Source organism: Acomys minous (genome assembly GCF_964271855.1).
Source record: "Acomys minous genome assembly, chromosome: 19".
Classification (NCBI taxonomy): Eukaryota; Metazoa; Chordata; class Mammalia; order Rodentia; family Muridae; genus Acomys; species Acomys minous.
The window spans coordinates 27,525,562-27,544,982 of NC_140499.1; the positions used below are offsets into that span (position 1 = coordinate 27,525,562).

The window sequence follows — 19,421 nt, forward strand, 5'->3', positions numbered from 1 at the left end:
TATGTAATAAAAATTTTGGTTTATGATCTAGGATTATAAAATTACATGGCTTTGTAGTAAACAGTTGCACAAACTTTGCCACAAAACACACACACACAAAACACACTGCTTTTTCTAGTGAGTTGGAATCTTCTAATCGAGCACATAAAGATAAAAAGAATTCCAAAACCAGCTTTAGTCTCTCTCGTGCAATTGCACTGCAAAATGTTAAGGCAAGTCTTATTTTCCCCTTGTTTACTTTTGCTATCTTTAATCAGATTAATAGTTTTATATAACCCAGTACTTACATGTCATATAAGGGAGTGTAAAAACAAATGAAACAGTCAGTAAGAAATTAAATGCCTATCTTAAAAATGTATAAGTGTGGCATCTGAACCAAATATAAACATCAAGATTGTTTTGGAGACCACTACGGGCCAATCAAAAGGATCACACTGCTTCATGATCTCGATCTCAACATATTATTCCCAAACCAAGTTCCTCTTCTAAGTTACCATTGGTACAGGGAGTGATGACTTTGAGGTACCAATTAAGATAAATTGGGATCAGGAGAGATATTAATTAAACGTGACACTCTGATTATCTAAACCTTCTATTTAACTTGATCATTCAGAGCACAATGATGGCCCCTTCTTTAAAAATGATGGATGGTATCAAGCTCTGCTGACTCCCTCTCTGTCTGTGGCTTCCCACACTTCAGGACAGAAGGACCAAATGATGTGAGAAGAACAGGAGAGCAAGCTAATAGACAGACTGACTAATCTCAGACCCCCAAGGTCAAACCAAAGCAATTCATTTCTTAGCTTTCATCAACACAAGACATGATTGATCAATCGATGAACAGGATTTCAAACATTATACATCTAAATGATATGTTCTTTGTACTGTGTAACTTTTTGAACAATGATAGATTGTGTGTTATATTCCCCCACCAAAGTAATGTCATAAGGCAAAACTCATTATATTTCCTAAAACACACTTAAAAGAAAAAAAAAGCTGAATATGTCATCTGTCATATTACTCCACATACCATTTGGGGATATTATATTTCCAAACTATATTCCTTGGGATTTTATGCCCTTTGTGGTCCAAACATTACACATTAATATCACTGAAAATTCTATTCTTATTCTAATATACATATTTGTGGAGCTAGTCAACATGTTATGGAAATTATTAAAGACAATATAACAAAACTATATTTCTTGTGTTGTTATGAAATTTAATGGAGTTTGGGAGATGGCTCAGCTGAGCCTGAGGACCTGAGTTCAGATCCCCAGCATCCTTGAAAAATCTAGGCATGGTGGCGCATGCCTGTGATTCCAATGCTGGCTAGGTAGAGGCTAGTGGATCCCTGAAGCTCATCCAGTCAAGCTAAGTGGTGAGTTCCAGGCTCAGTGAGAAACCCTGTCTCAGAAAAATAAGGTTGAGAAAGACTGGTGAAGACATCCAACCAGAACCTATGGCCTCCACATGCATGCACACACATACACATGTGCATGCCCACCAGCACTAATGTCTATAAAGAAGAAAGCTTTGTCAAAAAGAAAAAAAAAAGCCATGAGGAAATTTCTCAACCATAACATAATGCAAATGCAAACATAGAGATTATTCTCAAGTTGTTCTCTTCCTTGTTACAACACTTAAGGACTATCTTATGAGGCTCACCTATGACAGTTCAGAGGTGAGTTCGTAGTGGCATGTTAGGTAACCTGCAGATGTCTCAAAATGAGAGTACATGAGCAGAATAGTCAGTTGAGATCATGAAACTTCACTCTGCACCGACCTCCTTAAAATCGTATTGCTGTTTTCACTGACTTAAATTAATTATCACCTTCTTCCCATTAGTTTGGGGAAGATCTGATTGCTCTCATGGAGGAGGTAGGAAAAGGGTTATACCCTTGGCTGATGATTCATTGCACCAGCTGCCAGCAAGTTGCATGTCTCGGCACACCTGGGCACACGCACCGGTGACTGATCAGGAAACACATTTATCTTGGCGCATCACAAAGGAGATGCAAGCGTAATTACTCTCCCTTGTAATGAAAGGTGTTTTTGGAACCTGTGTCCACCTATAAGAAAATACGAAGCACGCATTTGGAGCAGATCCACATAATAGTGCCATCTGTTCTCGATACTTAGCTCTAAATATTTCCCAAATCATTCTTGTGTACTAAAAATAAAACACTACTCCAACTGTTAAAATGGTCACAAGATGTCATTTTAAAACCTAACACTAATGAAAAAGATCAAAACTCAGAGTTACTTTGGTAGATAAATACAGAACGCGCCATTAACCTTCACTGTGCTGCTTCAGGAATTTTGTGGATTTATCATATTTTAAATTTGAGAAAATGAATATACTGGTTAAGTTTTTTCAGAGTCCTCTAAATGAGAACTGACATAGCTAGCTATCCTGTGCAAATGAAGGAAAAGAGATCAACACTTTTGTTCTTCAACTTGTCTCATTTATATTGACCTCAAAATTGTGGATACCCTAAACCAGTACTAAAAAAATCCTATATATTAAGACCTTAAAGTAAGATGCTCTATTAAGAGACTAGAGAGCTTTCATGGCAGTTAGAAGTGTGCTGGGCTACATCTAATTGAGTTGTTGGATAAATGGGTCCCCTGGGAAAACCCAAACAAAGCAGGCTGTTGCCAAGACTGTTAGTTTCTCTCCACACTATTGTGTAAACCCCACTGCTGAAGACAATACTTACATACTCATTGAACATGGAGATGTTAAGGCAGTGCCTACATAGAGCTTTACCCCTACTATTCAGTATCTTTAGAACAGGAAGGTACTCTGCACAGTCTCAAAAAAGAAATGAAAGCACTCAGCCAGCCATAAACCTAAAATGGTGTACTATTTGCAAGATATACAAGGGCCATGGTGGCCCAAAGCTTATGGGAGTAACCAACCAATGACTGGTTTGGTTTACAGCCAATGAGATGGAACTCATACCCAACTGTCTGGGAGACCAAGAACCTGAGACTAGATAACCCAGAGATCTAGGAGGAAAACAAATAATACTAGCCTATATAAGGAGGAAAATTGTCATGACAAAATGACTTCCAATGATATTCTGCTGTACTCATGGATCAGTGTCTCCAGCTATCATCAGTGAAGCTTCCTCATGCAGCGGACGGGAACACATATAGAGATGCACAGCTAGTCATTACACACAGAGTGAGATTTCTCCATCAAACCCCTTCCATCAGAGCCTAGGAAACCCCGCGGAAGGGGAGACAGAAAGAGTGTGAAACCCAGAGAAGATGGAGGACACCAGGAAAGCAACGCCCGTTAAATCAATATGAGCAAAGGTCATAAGAACTCACAGAAATTAAAGCAGCATGTACCAGGCTCTCTGCATATATATTATGGCTTCTGGTTTAGTGTTTTGATAGAATTCGTGAGTGTGCAAATGAGTGGGTCTCTGAGAGACTCACCACATTTAAAGCCACAGGTGGTTGTAATCTGCCTGATGTGGATGTTGAAAAGCTTGCTCGTATCCTCTGGAAGAACAACAAGTGGTCTTAACTGCTGAGCCATCTCTCAGGACCCAAGTTAGCTTTTAATTATTATAAAATTTTTATTTTATTTCCTCCCATTAGAAAGTAGCTTTACTTCCTCTAAATATAAAGTCTCAATGAATTCTTTGCTCAAGAATAAGAGCAATCACGAAATGAATAATCAACTCTAGCTCCGAAAATTGCCAATATGGGATTCGCTACGATGCAGCATTTTTCATACTCCCTTCAAAAACAACTGAGAAAAGAAAATTGCCTGGGATGTTGAAACCTAGAAAACACTCTTAAATAAGTAGAAGTGTATTGTTCTCTAAAATAAGGATACACCAATAAAAGTAACAATGATCAATTATGGAGAGATTTTAAAATAGCCTTCATTCATAGGTATATATATTAATTCCTCATCACCATGTAGCAAAGCATATATATTATACCTTTACTTTTAAGATTTGTCTTAATCTTTGAAAACTGTGTGTGTGCATGTGTGTGTGCGTGTGTGTGTGTGTGTGTGTGTGTGTGTGTGTGTGTTTATGTCTCTGTGGGGAGTATATGAACCAGGGGACAGGTATCTATAAAGATCAAAGGTATGGGATCTCTTAGAGCTGGAGTGAAAAACAATTATGAGCCACCTAATGTGGGTACTGGGAATTGAACCCCAGCAGCACACACTCTTAACTGCTGAGGCATCTTTCTAGCCTCTATTTTCACTTTTTTTTTCTTTTTAGATTAAAAAAAAACTCTTTTTAGGAGAAAAGAACTTCACTGAATTGATATTTCACTGTCACCTTTCTTTAGTGTTTGTCAGCACTAAAGCGTGAGCTTAATCGGTGTCTGATACTAAGAGATGAAATAGAGTTAAGGAAGAGACTCTTTAACCCAAGAGCCACTCTAGGGTGAATCAGAAACACTTAAAGACTGACAGGCAGACAGGCAGGCAGAAACACATACACACACACACACACACACACACACACACACACACACACATACACACACACACACACACGCACACGCACACACACACATACAACACACACACACACACACACACACACACACACACACACACACACACACACGCAATATGTACCTTACAAACACATCTGTCTAAATTGATAATAACTTAACCTAGAACATGAATAATTTCTATAGCACTAATACTGACTTAGGACTTATCCATAAACTGTAATTTGCTATTTTTTCATCATAAGTATTCTCTTACACTAGATTTTAGCAATCGGTCTCTTTAAAATGTTTCAGCATTCTATAAGGCAAAGGACACTGTCAACAGAACAAAGTGACAGCCTACAGACTGGGAAAAGTTCTTCACCATCCTTACATCTGACAAAGTGCTAATATCAAAAATACATAAAAACTCAAAAAAATTAAACACAACCAAACCAAATAACCCAATTAAGAAATGGGGTTCAGAGCTAAACAGAGAGTTCTCAACAGAGGAATATTGAATGGCTGAGAAACACTTAAAGAAATGCTGTACGTCCTTAGTCATCAGAGAAATGCAAATCGACTCTGAGATTCCATCTCACACCTGTAAGAATGGCTAAGATCAAAAACTCAAGCAACAGCACATGCTGGCTAGAATGTGAAGAAAGAGGAACACTCCTTCATTGCTGGTAGGAGTGCAAACTTGTACAAACACTTTGGAAATCAATTTGGCACTTTCTCAGAAAATAGGGAACAGGGCTACATCAACACCCAGCTACACTACTCCTGGGAATATACCCTAAAGATGCTCTACCACACAAGGACATTTACTCAACTGTGTTCATAGGAGCCTTATTCATAATAACCAGAATCTGGAAACAACCTAGATGTCCCTCAACCAAAGAATGGGAAAAGAAACTGTGGTACATTTACACAATGAAATACTACTCAGCTATTAAAAACAAGGAAATCTTGAAATTTGCAGGCAAATGGATGGAACTAGAAATGATCATCCTGAGTGAGGTAACCCAGACCTGGAAAGACTTGCATTGTATATACTCACTTATAAGTGGATATTAGCCTAACATAGATGTCTTCTGAGAGTCTCCACTCAGTGGGGAATTGGGACAGATGCTGGGACTCACTGCTGAACTCCAGTTGAGAGTAGTATGGAAGAATGGGGGGATAGCAGGACCCAGAGGGTCCAGGAGCCCCACAAGGAGAGCATCAAGGCTGGGGGATCTGTACCCAGGGGAGCGTGCACAAACTGCTGTACCAACCAAGAAAAAGGCATGAAAAACTGTACCTACTAGGATAGTGGGTAAGAGGGGAGGACATCCTATTGAAACTTTAGGTGTGAGAAGCCTGGGAGAAAGAGGAAATAGAAGGATCCAGCGGGTCCTGGAAAACTACAGGCGAGTCTGGGCCCTGGGGTCCTCCGCAAACTGTGGCAACAGCCAAGGAAAAAATAGGCAGTAAACCTCGAACCTCTACCCGGACTAGCCGATGGACATTCTCCACTGTTGAGTGGAGAAGGAGATCTAACTTTCACACAAACTCTGGTGCCCCATATTTGAACATGTCCCTTGGACGGAGATGCCTGGTGGCACTCAGAGGAAAGATAATAGGTCACCAAGGAGAGACTTGATACTGTATGAGCATATTCAGAGGGAGGAGGTCCCCCTCAGACACAGACTTAGGGGAGGGGAGGGGAGTAGGGGGGAAGAGGGAGGAAGGGAGGAATGGGAGGATACATGGGATGGGCTAACAACTGAGATGTAATATGAATAAATTAATTAAAAAAATAAAATTTTAATTAAGCAAAAAAAAGAAAATGCATGCAGTAAACCCAGACCCCCTCTTCAGATCTAGTCAATGGACAGCTCATTCTCCATTGTTGTGGGGAGAGCAGGGACTGCCTCTGACATAAACTCTGGTGTCCCAAATTTAACCACCTCCCTTTGATGGGGAGGCCCAGTGACACACAGAAGAAGGGGAAGCAGGCTATCCAGATGAGACCTGATAGGCTGTGGTCATATAGTAGGGAAGGAGGTCCCCTTCTGTCACAGGTCTAGGGGAGGGGAATAGGGCGGAAGTGGAAACAAGAAGATACAAGCAAGGGGATAGCAATCGAGATGTAATGTGAATAAATTATTAAAGAAAATGCTTCAGCTTTAAGTGCCATACTAAATCCTAGTTATTTGTTTCACATAGTGGGAATTCAACGAATACTTTACATAAAATATAGTATGAACTGTCCTTTTTTTTGCATCACCATATACACAGTAATGAGTCTACAAAGCTCAAAAGACAGGCTTATGTCTAATAAACATGCTAACAGTCACTAGGTAGCCTACTTATCATTTCCAAGAAATTTAAGAGTTAGTTCCTGGTAAATATATTCTCTGCCTCTAATTTGTTACAAATCTGAAAATATTCTCGTAAGTCAGTCATATTTCTTAGTAAATCGGACTTCGTTGTGTTGAAATTATATGTTGATTTACACAGCAGTTGAATCAGATGCTATGAGGAATCATGTTAACTTTCATCACTGGCTGTATGTTCTAAACTCTGGTGCTTGGCCAAATGCAACCAGCTAACCGTCTCCCAGTACACCCAGTGTCACTCTTTGATAGTTCATCTTAGTTTGAACTCCCAACCCTTAGGCGAACCCTCTGACTCCAAGCTGTTTATGATGTCCTTCCTGGCTTCTGTACTTCTACGTTTCCATAGGCCAGAGTCTCTGTCTCTGTCTCTCTCATTTTCTCTCTCTCTCTCTTTCCTTCTCTGTCTCTCTCCCTCTCTGTCTCTGTCTCTCTCTCTCCTTTTCTGTGTCTTTCTCTGTCTCTGTCTCTCTCCCTCCCTCCTTCCCTCCTTCCCTCCCTCCTTCCTGCCCTTCCTCCCTCCCTCCCTCTGTTTACCTAGGGGCACTTGTTCACTTGCTACTACCCATAAGCAGCAGGTCTCAGGGTAAAGTTGTGACCTTCTCACTTTCTCTGTGCTAGCCAAACACTCTGCTGTGGTGTCAGTCACACTATTACACTTTTGTTGCCACACATTTTATTCATGCAGAACACAACAGAATGCTGGAAGGTAAGCCTCATTCATCCTGAAAGAGCCTCCTAGCACAATGATTAAAAGACAGCCTATGTTGAATAAAAGCAAGACGAATTAAATAACATTTTATATTTCTTAAGTTTTCCTTCTTTAACTCACAAATCTTACAAATAATTTATTTTGAAGCGTATTTTGACCCATTGTTTAATTAACATCAAATCATCTATCAAACAATTTTTAAGGAGGAAAAGGTTTTTAAAAATTACTGAGTCCCCAAATTTACAAGTTCTTATAATATCTTTCATGTTACAAGTTTCTATTTTATATTATTCTCTTGAATTACATAGTTATTTTTAAATTGCCTGTACGCTAGAAATAATCGATTTTTTCAGTTCAAACTATACTTATGAGTTCATGTTAGGTTATATCTATATGTTTGTGAAAAATAGTTTACTTAAAAGATAATTTTATTCTTTCTTACATTCAGATTATAAGGCTACTTAGTATTGAATATAGTATATGATTATATATAATATATTTAGCATTTTAATGTATAACAAAAATTTGTGGGGTAATTTATTGTGAAAACTGAAGTCAATTTATATAACAAAATAGTGATAACAACTAAACTTAAGTGGTCCACACTGGTTTTCTTCTTCAAGTCTATAATTAAATTAGAAATTTCAAATTTTATGCCTAACAACAAAAATCTCACTGTAAACAAGGTTACTTACTTTTCAGGATTCTCTACTTCTTCAGTTATAAAGTTGAGGTAAAACCTGCATTACAAATAAACAAACAACTATTAGTACATTTTGCCACCACAATCCAAAGTTTTACACATTGTACTTTCAAAAACCAAACTAAGAGTCATGAAAAATACGCATTAAAAATGTAGGCAGAGAGATGGGACTAGGCAACCAGCAAGAACTCTCACAGAGCATTTTCTATTAAATCATAGTGCAGTCATTAAAACGTGTGCAACACGATGGCTGTGAGAGTGGAAAGCTCGTAACCTGTAGGGCACACTCACAGTTTACAGGGCAGCTCAGAACCGCAGGATGCAATGCCAGGAAAGGGCACAAGAGCTAGAAGAGGAGGGCCAGCCCAGACCCAAGGTCCAGGAAGCATTTCCAGATGAATTTCCTCCCAACATGAGCCTTCAAGAATGCTAGCATTTACCTTAATAAGCTGCTATGAGGCCATTCCGGGTTGATGTTGTCCCAAAGCACAGAAGTAGAAACCACGGTTATGCACAAGGAAAGGAGGATTGATACGGCATTCTGCCATAGAAGTGTGAATCAACGTGTGGAAGGGGAAATTAAGTGTATGATAGTCTGTGCTTCCTGTAAATCTAAATTTAGAGTCAGGAGCAAGAGGGTACAAACTAGATGACTGCAGCCTTGTAGGGAACTGCTGCTGTTGACCTCCTACAGAGAACACAGCATATGAGCGGGGACCAAAAACTGTAGAAGTGTTAGTTCATTATATGTTTCAAAGTCTCCAAAAGAGTGGACATCAAATGTTCTCCCACAGCAGGGGGAAATGTATTTTGGGTTATAGAAATGTTCATTACTTTGATTTTAACTATTTAATGTTCTATTTATAAACCATAACCTAATCTTTAATGCCTCAGAAGTACATATAATTTGTCAATTTAAAATTTTAAGCTAAAATGAAAAAGTTATCCCTTCTACTCACACATCTCCCTTTAGAGTATCTGCCAGAGTTTACTGGACAGAACCCGATTCACAACCCTAAGGAAGAACGGAAGTCTCCAGGATGTGGTCAGGGAGTTCACTGTAGGCACATTGCTACTTACCACACTGTCTACCAAGAGCAAAGAAGTAGGGAGTTTTGAACATTTCCCAGGTTCATAATTCTTTTCTTGGAATTATATGTGAAAAATTTTTTAAAAAAAGCATTTTAGTTACCAAATATTTCACTTTCAAGGTGCACAGGATCTTAACGTCTTACCCTAGTGTCAGGCCTCGGATCATTCTCATTGTTTTCCTGCACAGTGAGCGTCTACCGAGCCTGGGTAGGGGTGGTGAATGCCCTGTATCCTTGACTTTGCTTTCCAGCTAAAAGGGGCTGTTGGAGGCCCTTTAAGTCTTACTGGGGTCTTTCTAAGTCTCCCCAAAGTAAGGTTGAAAGAAATTCCGTTCTCAAATAAGAATAGGGAACTGGGTGATAACAATGAAGGCATGAGAGTAGGGGAACAGAACAGGAGCACTTGCTGTATCTCCATGCCATCAGCTCAGGGGAGTCATGCATTCTGCTGTTATCCTTAGATGCTCAAACAGCCTCTTGTACAGCACATGGAATCACAGTCTGAAAGTCAAATTCTCCTCTATAGGAAACCAAATATCCAGAACATTACTCCATCATCTGTCACGTGCTTAAAGCATCTCATAGCCTACAAGAAAGGGAGGAAGCTTGTCCTGACCCATGCGCATGACAATCCTATCTAAATTCTGCTTTCCTGGTCAGTTGATGTTCAAGAATAAGATGGCTGCAGCTTTAAGGACTAAGTTGTAAGTTCATGTCTGAAATATATCGACTGAAGAGACAGTAGTAAGAAGTGTGATATAAAAAGTGCACACACGTATAACTAATGACTTATTTTAGCAACTAAAATGGTAAATTTCTAAAATCGACAGTTGTTGTTTCTCTAGGAAAATGCATCTAATGCTGCCATTTCTGAAGAAGGAACCATCAGTGTGTGCATGCTCCATCTTTCACCATATAATGCAAGTCAGCTGGCAGAATTATATGTGTGGACTATAAATCAGCCACTCCTCCCTGTTCTGAGTGTACCAGAGACAGTGCTGTTGAAGGTACTGTTTGAGACTGGTTTGTCATGTTTGTTATAAGCCCAAGGCAACAGACAGTATAGGAACCAAAGAAAAATAAATAAACAAATATATAAGTAACCCCTGAAACTGAATAAGTCACATGAAGTAAGAACTAGTGCCAGGTCATGTATGCCATATGTATGTTACTTGCTTCGTAACAGTTGATGAACTTGTCTTTTTCAAAAACCTTAAGACAAAGGGATGATGGGACCTATCTGTGAAAAAAGAATATAACTTCAAATATTTTTCCATGGTCCTGGAGAATAGAGGTAAGGAAACTTCTTGGGTACAGCTTGGGGAGAAGAGGAAGAAAGCAGATCATTTCAGTGTAAAAGCCCACACACTGTGGGACATCTATCTTGATGCTGTCTGGTCCCTAGTATGTAGGCCACAGCATTTGCTCTCCCCGGGTTTACTTCTCAAGGCCCCTGAAGGATAGTCACTCGGTCTATTGTCCCAGATTTTTTATGACTGTGCATAAAACTCGATGTTTGGCCCTGAATTTGTAACACCCAACCTTGTACATGACTTTTAAAGGAAGCAGATTCTTTAGGTGAGATTTGACACAAAGGCGTACAATAATCCTGGCTGATGCTTCAGAGAGACTAAATCCATTGAGGATCAGATTAAAGAGGGCGACAAAAGACACTGGAAACCAATTTTCTATCACATAGTGAAAAGAGAGGGGAAAAAAAAAATCTCACCATGCTACGCTTAGCTTTGGACCCAGATACAGGATTGAAATTGGTTGACTCCCCAAGGCCACAGGCAGACTGGCAGATGCATTTCTCTGAATACAGACGTTGGCAATAATATTAAAGTTGTGCTGACCTGACTCTGTGACCTGACTGAGTTAATGATTTCTTTTCCCCTAATCATGTTGCTGTGAGGGGGTTTTCATCATTCTGGAGATGTTCTGCACTCCTCAGAGCCAAAGCTTTACTCCATTCAGGATCCCCAAGGGTTGGTGGCACCTTTTTGCTATTCCACTTAGCAGCTGGAGGTGACTGCTCTTAGGGCAAGGTATCCAAGACAACAGAGGGCTAGCAGCATGCTGTCTGTCCAGTTAGCCGCCTGGCCAGGGGTTCCTGATCATAACTGCTTTCCTTTTGTCTCATTACAATGTCGTCACATTTTTTTAGTCAAATATTGTCCTACAGCAATGAAGGGAGTGGTAGCCACTGAAAGTACCAATTGATGTCTGTAAGCCAGTTTTGCAACCATATGGCAGGAGATGGAGAACTGAGATAACAAAGGTTGTTCTTACAGACAACATTCCTGTCTTTGAGACTCCTTTGAGAATCCACACTGATCCATTTACATAGAAATCATATCTGTAACTCTGGAGTGCCAAACCCACAGACTCTTTTTCTTTTCTAATTCTGTTTCTTTTTTTCAAAGACTGGGGGGCCATAGATTAATAACCAGATCTTCTCCCCTCTTCACAAAATGGTATTCAGCTGGCAAAACAAGCCATTACAGCTAAACAGTTCCTCATCATCCTCCAGCTAAGCCATTTGGGTCAGATAACATCTCATTTAAAATCCTAGACTTACGTTCAAATGCTGTGACTGAACCCTCAAGGACACACACACGCACGCACACACACACACACAAACCCTATGGCTCCTGGCTTTCCAAACTGCGGGGTGGAAACACAGGCATTGTATATGCAAAAGTATAAACCAAGTTTTCTGTAAACCTCTATTGCTGGTAAAAACAGCAGCACTTTTGACTCAGCATCAGTAAAATGTAATATTATTAAGAAGTCAGGATGAAAAGAGTCTTTATCCATGGAAAATTTCACAGAAATGGCGAGAATTGGCTATCCATGAAGCAGGTGACCTGAATATGCAGTGCGGGGTAGTGGTGGAGTGAGACTAGAAATGTTTTACAAATCCGTGGGAACAGACGCATGGTGCTCACAGGCAAAAGGAACCCCATTCAGCAGAATTAATCAAGTCTGCCTTGTGAAGATCACCACACTCCACATTCTTGACAGAGTACAGCAGGCTCCCAGCACCCAGCTGGAGCTCAAAGCGCCTGGTCCCTCCCCTACTTTGCTCTAGGGTTCCCAGGGACCCTCACAGTGGCTTGGCTGCTGCCCCAGGGCATGGAGCCCTGATCCAGGCTCAATAGACACAGAAGGGTTGATTCTGCGTCTAACACTGTGATCACAGAGCTCTTCTCTCTGCTTAGCACCACATTGTGCTTTGGACAAAAGTGAAAAGACTTAAAAAACACTGAGCTTCAACACTAAAGGCTGCACACAATGGCTGCAAACATCTTCTGCGGGTATACAAATATTCTATGCTGATCTTCCTATGTTATAACCTAACAGCCATCAAACACGGTTTGCTTCAAAGCTATGCTAAAGCCATGTCGCTGATTTTCCTCTACTGCCATATTTTTGCAATTTGTGTGATCAATAGGGCACATACTCTATTTTGGAATGCATTTTTCATATTTCCCTGGAAGGTAATCAAACAGGAGGGTGGGGTAGGGAGAAAGAAGAGAAAATTTTATTCCTGTTGCATACATATTTTCATAGCTTTTGAGACAGCAAAACTTCTTGATGGTATTTTTAGGCTCACAGAGTGATCACAGGTTTAACTACTGGTTTGATAAGCATGAAAAAAGAACTACTACCATTAACTATTCCAAAATAATGAAAATTAATCTTTCTGCAATGATTCTGATGTTTCTTTCAATTACACTGCTCTACCTAGAGGGCTTTCTTGAAACAGTCATTTCGACTAAAGTTTACAAGGTCAATAAAACAGTTACAGAAAGTTCCTCTGATATGTAATGACTGTGACTCCTGCTCCTCAGCAAGCCACTGCTGCACCAGGGCAAGAGGAATTACGGGCACACAGAACCTGCTACCTGTTTTGTTTTTAACTGATGACAACATTTTAATGAAACATGTAAAGGCCCTTAAATATGCTGCATACTATTTGATCAGTTGGCTTTTATTATTGTGATTTCTCCTTTCCTGCCTTTATCATATGAGCCACTTTAATCTCCTGAGACCATCTCATTTCTACATCTAAATTGTTTCTTTTTTGTGACAGAGTAGGAAAAAATGTTCATTAACCTCTATTTATAAGTTTCCTCGATACTTTAACACAAAGGTCTTTTAACAAGGCGAACACTAACCCCAAGTACCCCATAGCACTATACTATCCTTACTAATGAATAAATAGAAGCAATTTTTTTCTTTTCTTCTTCTACTTTTTTTTTGTTTGTTTGTTTTATTTTGTTTTGTTTTTGTTTTTCGAAGCAGTTTCTCTGTGTAGCCCAGGCTGTCCTAGACTCGCTTTGTAGTCCAGGCTGGCCTCAAACTCACAGAGATCCACCTGCCTCTATCTCCTAAGTGCTGGAATTAAAGGCGTTTGCCACCACTCCTGGCTTATATTGGCCGCTAAAACCCAGCATTGGTTTGTTCATTTTTATGCCACTGGACTACATCCAATAGCAACTTTGACTGTTCAGGAACCAGCCTGGTCTACGAAGTGAGTCCAGGACACCCAAGGCTACACAGAGAAACCCTGTCTCTAAAACAAAAACAAACAAACAAACAACAACAAAAAAAAAACGAAAGAAGGAAATTAAAAAGACCTCAGGAGAAGGATCTTTCTATGGCTTTCCTGACTTTCCTTCGTGCTTCTCTTTCTTTCCCACCAAACTAAGCTGCAGAAACTAGAAACTGTCTTCCTCTAAGTGGCTCATCGAAGCTAGAACCGAGCCCCCACAAACCCAATTGCACAACCTAGAAATACGTCTCACACAGTCGCTCGCCTCTCTGTGGAAGGTGGCTGCAGCGTTCTCGGCTCTACTTTGGTTCACAATACAACGTGAGATTCTCGGGTGAGAGAAGTTCTATCCTATGCCCAGGAGGAAGCAAGGTAACACAAAGAAGCCAAGGAGAATCAGAGCAAACAGACCTCACTTGGTTTCCTCCAGTCTATTTCTGTTGTATTATATCTTTTGGCTGAGAAAATAATCTTTCCTGGCTTTATAGGTCTTTATTTCTGAGAATTTCATGTTACTTGAAACTTTGACTAAATGATCGCTGTGTACATGACATGATGAAACTCTAGTTAGGGAAAAAAGTGTGATGTGTTTCCTCATCATCCATCTAGAAGGCCAAAGCTGACACTTATATGATAAAAGACATCTGATTAACAAGACAAAAGGCAAATGACGTTCTTTAGTACAAGTATCCGAGATATCAACTTACCAGCCAGCATACGCATACATCCCATAATAAAAAGCCAAGGGCAACCCCATTAGGTTTGCATCTCTTCCTGAAAACGCATCTTTAAAGTGCTGTGTTTGCCCTGCAATTAGAATGGGAGAATTTTTAGAGCTTTGCAAAGAATTAATTATCATTTATTCTAACGCTATACATGGTTGACAGCTGAGCTAGCCTATTCTCTCTCTCTCTCTCTCTCTCTCTCTCTCTCTCTCTCTCTCTCTCTCTCTCTCTCTCTCTCTCTTTCTCTCTCCATGGTCAACTCTATCTACTAATGCACACTTGCCACCTAGACCATTTTAAAATTCTTCAGTAGATGACCAGCAGTAGTAAACTGGCATTTCAAATGGCAAATTCCACTTCTCTTGCTTGAGTGTCCTCTGTTTTAACCACAAAAGTATACTAAAGTATCTTCCATAAACTGAAGATTTAAGAGTTTGACAAAATTCATAGAAGATGGAGCTGGGCGAGGTGGTGCACGCCTTTAATCCCAGCACTCCGGAGGCAGAGGCAGGCAGATTGCTGTGAGTTCGAGGCCAGCCTGGTCTACAAAGTGAGTCCAGGACAGCCAAGGCTACACAGAGAAACCCTGTCTCAAAAAAGCAAACAAACAAACAAACACCCCCCAAAAAATTCATAGAAGATAATGTATGGCTTGGTGCAGGATGAAAAAGAAATCTCAGAGGCTACCTTGAGTGAGGAGGCATCAGGAAACTCATGCAGCACCTCCCAGCATCACTTAACAGCTGCTGCTATTTATCTCTGTCCTGCAGCCCACACCTGCCTCCTAAAGCAGAGAAAGGCTGCGGACATAATCCACCATGGAAACACACAAGGCTCATTCACATGAAAGTTCACTGGAGCACAGCCACGCCCATACACAGCAGACATCTATGGCCCGTGTCAACCAGTGGCACAGCATGATTAACTGTGATAAGCCATTCTACCCATGGGGCTTTCTTTGTAGAGGTAACTTATCGACCCTGTCTTGGTCCATGCCACCATTTTTTCCCTATAAAAATGAATAAGAAATTATACCAAACCTCAAACCAAGTTTTACCAACTTTGGCATCAACATTTTTGTCCATTTTGTGAGCAGTGGGCACCTTTTTTCTACGAATCTTTTGAGTAATTTAAGAGGCTACAAAATCAGATTTGTGTTAGTCAGCACAGATTAAAAATTAGACAAAAAAAAAAAAGTATGTCTCTGCCCTGCCTCCCAAACTACAAATGAGAGTACTAAGTAGGAAATGATGCTGTTTAAAATTGGCCTTTAGCTGGACAAGGTGGCACATCCCTTTAATCCCAGCACTTGGGAGGCAGAGGCAGGCAGATCTCTGTGAGTTCAAAGCCAGCCTGGTCTAGAAAGTGCATCCAGAACAGCCAGGGCTGTTACACAAAGAAACCTTTTCTTGAAAAATCAGATGATGAGGATGATGATGAGGATGATGATGATGATGATGATAATGATAATAATAATAATAATAATAATAATAATAATAATAATAATAATAATTTGGCCTTTACATAAGTAATAAAAGGAGGTCATGAGGGCAGGAGGTGCATGATGTATATACGACACTATCTTATAAGCCAAATATTAGTTATGGCTCACATCAAGAGACCCAGCATTCGTAGTGATAGAATGTGAGGTTGGGGGCCAATAAGGACATGGTTCTGCCAATCAATGAATGATATTTCTCTCAAAGCAACCAATTTCTAAATATAGTTTTATGAAAACTTGACAGAAAAAAATCAGAAATGCCCATCTTACTAAAATATATCTATGCCTTAACAGAAGGAAAGTATACACACTTAGATTCAGAAAAGACACATCTGTTGGGACTGGAGAGATCACTCAGCAGCTATAAATATGCAGTCTTGTAGAGAACCTGAGTTCAGTCCTCAGCATCCATGACAGGAAGGCTACAACCACCCGTTGTTCCAGCTTCAGGGCATCAGATGCTCTCTCCTGGCCTTTGCAGACATTTGTTCTCATGTGCACATGACCATTTGTAGACACACAAACACACACGTGTGTGCCCAAACAATTAAAAATCCTTTTTAAAAGAAAGAAACATCTATTTGGCCTTCTTTTATGATCTGTGGTCTCCTTAGCCTAATGAGAGAATATCCTTCAGAGTGGAGCAATTAGTAATTAATATGAGAAAAGATCTAAACTGTGTAGGATGAGCCACAGTTCTTCAAATGAGCCATCATGAGACCTCAATAAAAGAGGCACATTGTTTCTGAACTTCCTGAATATTTTTGGATGCATAACATTTGGGAAGATGAAAGTAGCATATTCAAAAGGAAGTTCCAGGCCTCATAAGTGAATTCACAACATCCAGCTAAATCAGAATCTGATTAGGGTAGAAATAAACTCACACACACACACATACACACACCACATCAAACACACACACACACACACACACACACACACACACCACCTCAATGAAGCCTTTTTCTTCCTGGGGTCTCAGAGAAATGTGGGAAAACTAAATGATCGTGTTACAAATTTTAAAATCTCAGAGGAAGAATAGCAGGTTACCAAGAAGAGACTTGATACCCTATGAGCATATACAGGGGGAGGAAATCCCCCTCAGGAACAGTCATAGGGGAGGGGAGTAAGGGGAAAATGGGAGGGAGGGAAGAATGGGAGGATACAAGGGATGGGATAACCATTGAGATGTAACAAGAATAAGTTAATTTTTAAAAAACTATTAAAAATAAATAAATAAATAAATAAAATCTCAATTTTATAAAATTTCATAGTAATAAAAAAAATATGTCTGGTCTCTAAAGTACTAATATATGGTCCAAATGCAGGAATTTCCTCAGGGAATTTCTCTGTTAGATAAGATGTAAGAATTAGAGTGATCCTATGCATTTCTGATACTGTAAGCAATATTAAAATATCACTGTAACTGACAGGAAAGGTCTGTGCTCTCACGCACGCTATCAACTGCTAACATGCCCCCACTTCACACACATATATAAATGAGGGGTCGGAACCAACCACAGAGTATAACTACCTATTATATCTGGCCTTATACCAAAAGGAAAAGCCAGAACACAACCATGTCTAGAAGGACTAGGGACTCACCTTCCTCTCCTTTCCAGAAATTTAAAAGCTCCCTAAAGAAGATTGAGAAAGTCAACTCAGGAGACAAAGGCATGGACGATTTCGCCTCTAGTCATGGTGGAATGTGAGCAGGCCAGCTCTGTCGAGGCCGTGCTGAACTGGGACAGCAAGCCTACCCACATCTTCTCTCACAAAGACTCTATTGTCAAATTCTTCATGGTGTTTATTCTGGGGCCAAGGTTGCTGGATTTGATAAAAGCCTTTTACTGCCAGGACTCTAAGATCACCCACTAGGATGAGTAAATTGACAAGAACAGTTCCCTCTACAAACGAGGGTGATCAAGTTCTTAATGTTGGTGTTTGATGCCTCTACAGAAGGCAATGGTTTTGCCACTTCCTTTTGTGTGGCGTAATGCTCTTCCTGAGGGGTCGTTAAAATTCTCTATAAATTTCTTTCCTTGGAAATGACAATTCCAATGTAAACAATAAATAGTTAACACAGCAACATGATATGCAACTTCTTTCCAATTGATTCACTCTAATCATTTCTCATTATTCCCTGTTGCAAATCCAATAACCTGTTGGGCCCTCTTTCTCTTCCAACCATTTTCACTAAATATATGCAAATGCAGGTTTTACATAGAAAATAATGTAACAATAAAAACTATGTTTTTGAAGCTCGTTTTATTGTCACATAAGGATATTGTTTTTAGGAATGCTATTTTTAAAGCCCTCAATCTCAGATTAAGGAAATGCAAATGAAAAAAATAAAAAAATCATTGGCATCTTCCATTATTTTCCAGAAATATTTTTATCTTTTTTTAATTTTTATATTTTATATTCATTTTTATTATTGCAAACAAAGGATATATTGATCTACACGTAAAGCTAAATAGCAAATTTTGTTTTTGTTTTGTTTTGTTTTGCTTTGTTTTATTTTCATTTTGGGTTTGACCCCAAGCAGCTTATACCAAGCGAATTCTCAGATGCCTTAATTCTGTTGCTCGGTCCAGTTTTAATTCTCTTGCTGCCATTCAACTATAAATACCAACCCATCCTCAGTGTAGCCTTTCAAATCAATTAGATGACAGTACAGAGTTTAAGTTCCACAAGCGAAGACTAATTAAGGATTCTGCTAGACAAGCGAAAGTCGGTGTTAGAAGAGACCAGAAGCAGATACGCAGTTTAAAACGCATTTCCTTTTCAGTCCATACCTTTAATTAGCTGTATAACTCCGGGGACTATAATTATCAGAATTGCTGTGAGCTTGCAAAAGGTTAGGAAAATCTGGATCCGGGCACTCCAGCTGACACTCATGCTATTTAGGACCATCACCACAGCTGCAAACAAACAGACAATGTTACAACAGGCAAAGCGCTGGGGGCTCAACGATGTCTTAGGATCCTGTCAGTCGAAATGTGGTCTATAAACCTGCGGTGCCGGCAATGCACTACCAGAACGAGGGACATGCAGGATCCCAGACTCTGCCCCAGATCAGGTCTCTCCAGGGATGTGCAGGATCCCAGACTCTGCCCCAGATCCGGTCTCTCCTGCACCGAGACTGTTCTTTGAGAGACACTCAAACCCGGGAAGTTTAGATTACAAACTCGTGCACAGTCAGAGTCTCTCTTTTGTCCTGTTCATGCTGGTAAGGATGAACACACACTGCTGTGCGATCACA

At 40.0% G+C, this 19,421-nt stretch overlaps 1 protein-coding gene across 1 annotated transcript in view; it reads right to left on the reverse strand.

The window, feature by feature from the left end:
* The window catches only part of SLC7A11 (solute carrier family 7 member 11), a 75,877-nt gene that overhangs the window by 41,415 nt on the left and 15,041 nt on the right, over nt 1–19,421 (reverse strand). The window contains exons 4-6 of the mRNA XM_084768644.1: nt 18,955–19,080; nt 14,638–14,737; nt 8,271–8,315 (exon numbers count right to left, since the gene is read on the reverse strand). Of these exons, the coding sequence (XP_084624770.1) occupies nt 8,271–8,315; nt 14,638–14,737; nt 18,955–19,080 (271 nt within the window). The remainder of the gene's footprint in view (nt 1–8,270; nt 8,316–14,637; nt 14,738–18,954; nt 19,081–19,421) is intronic.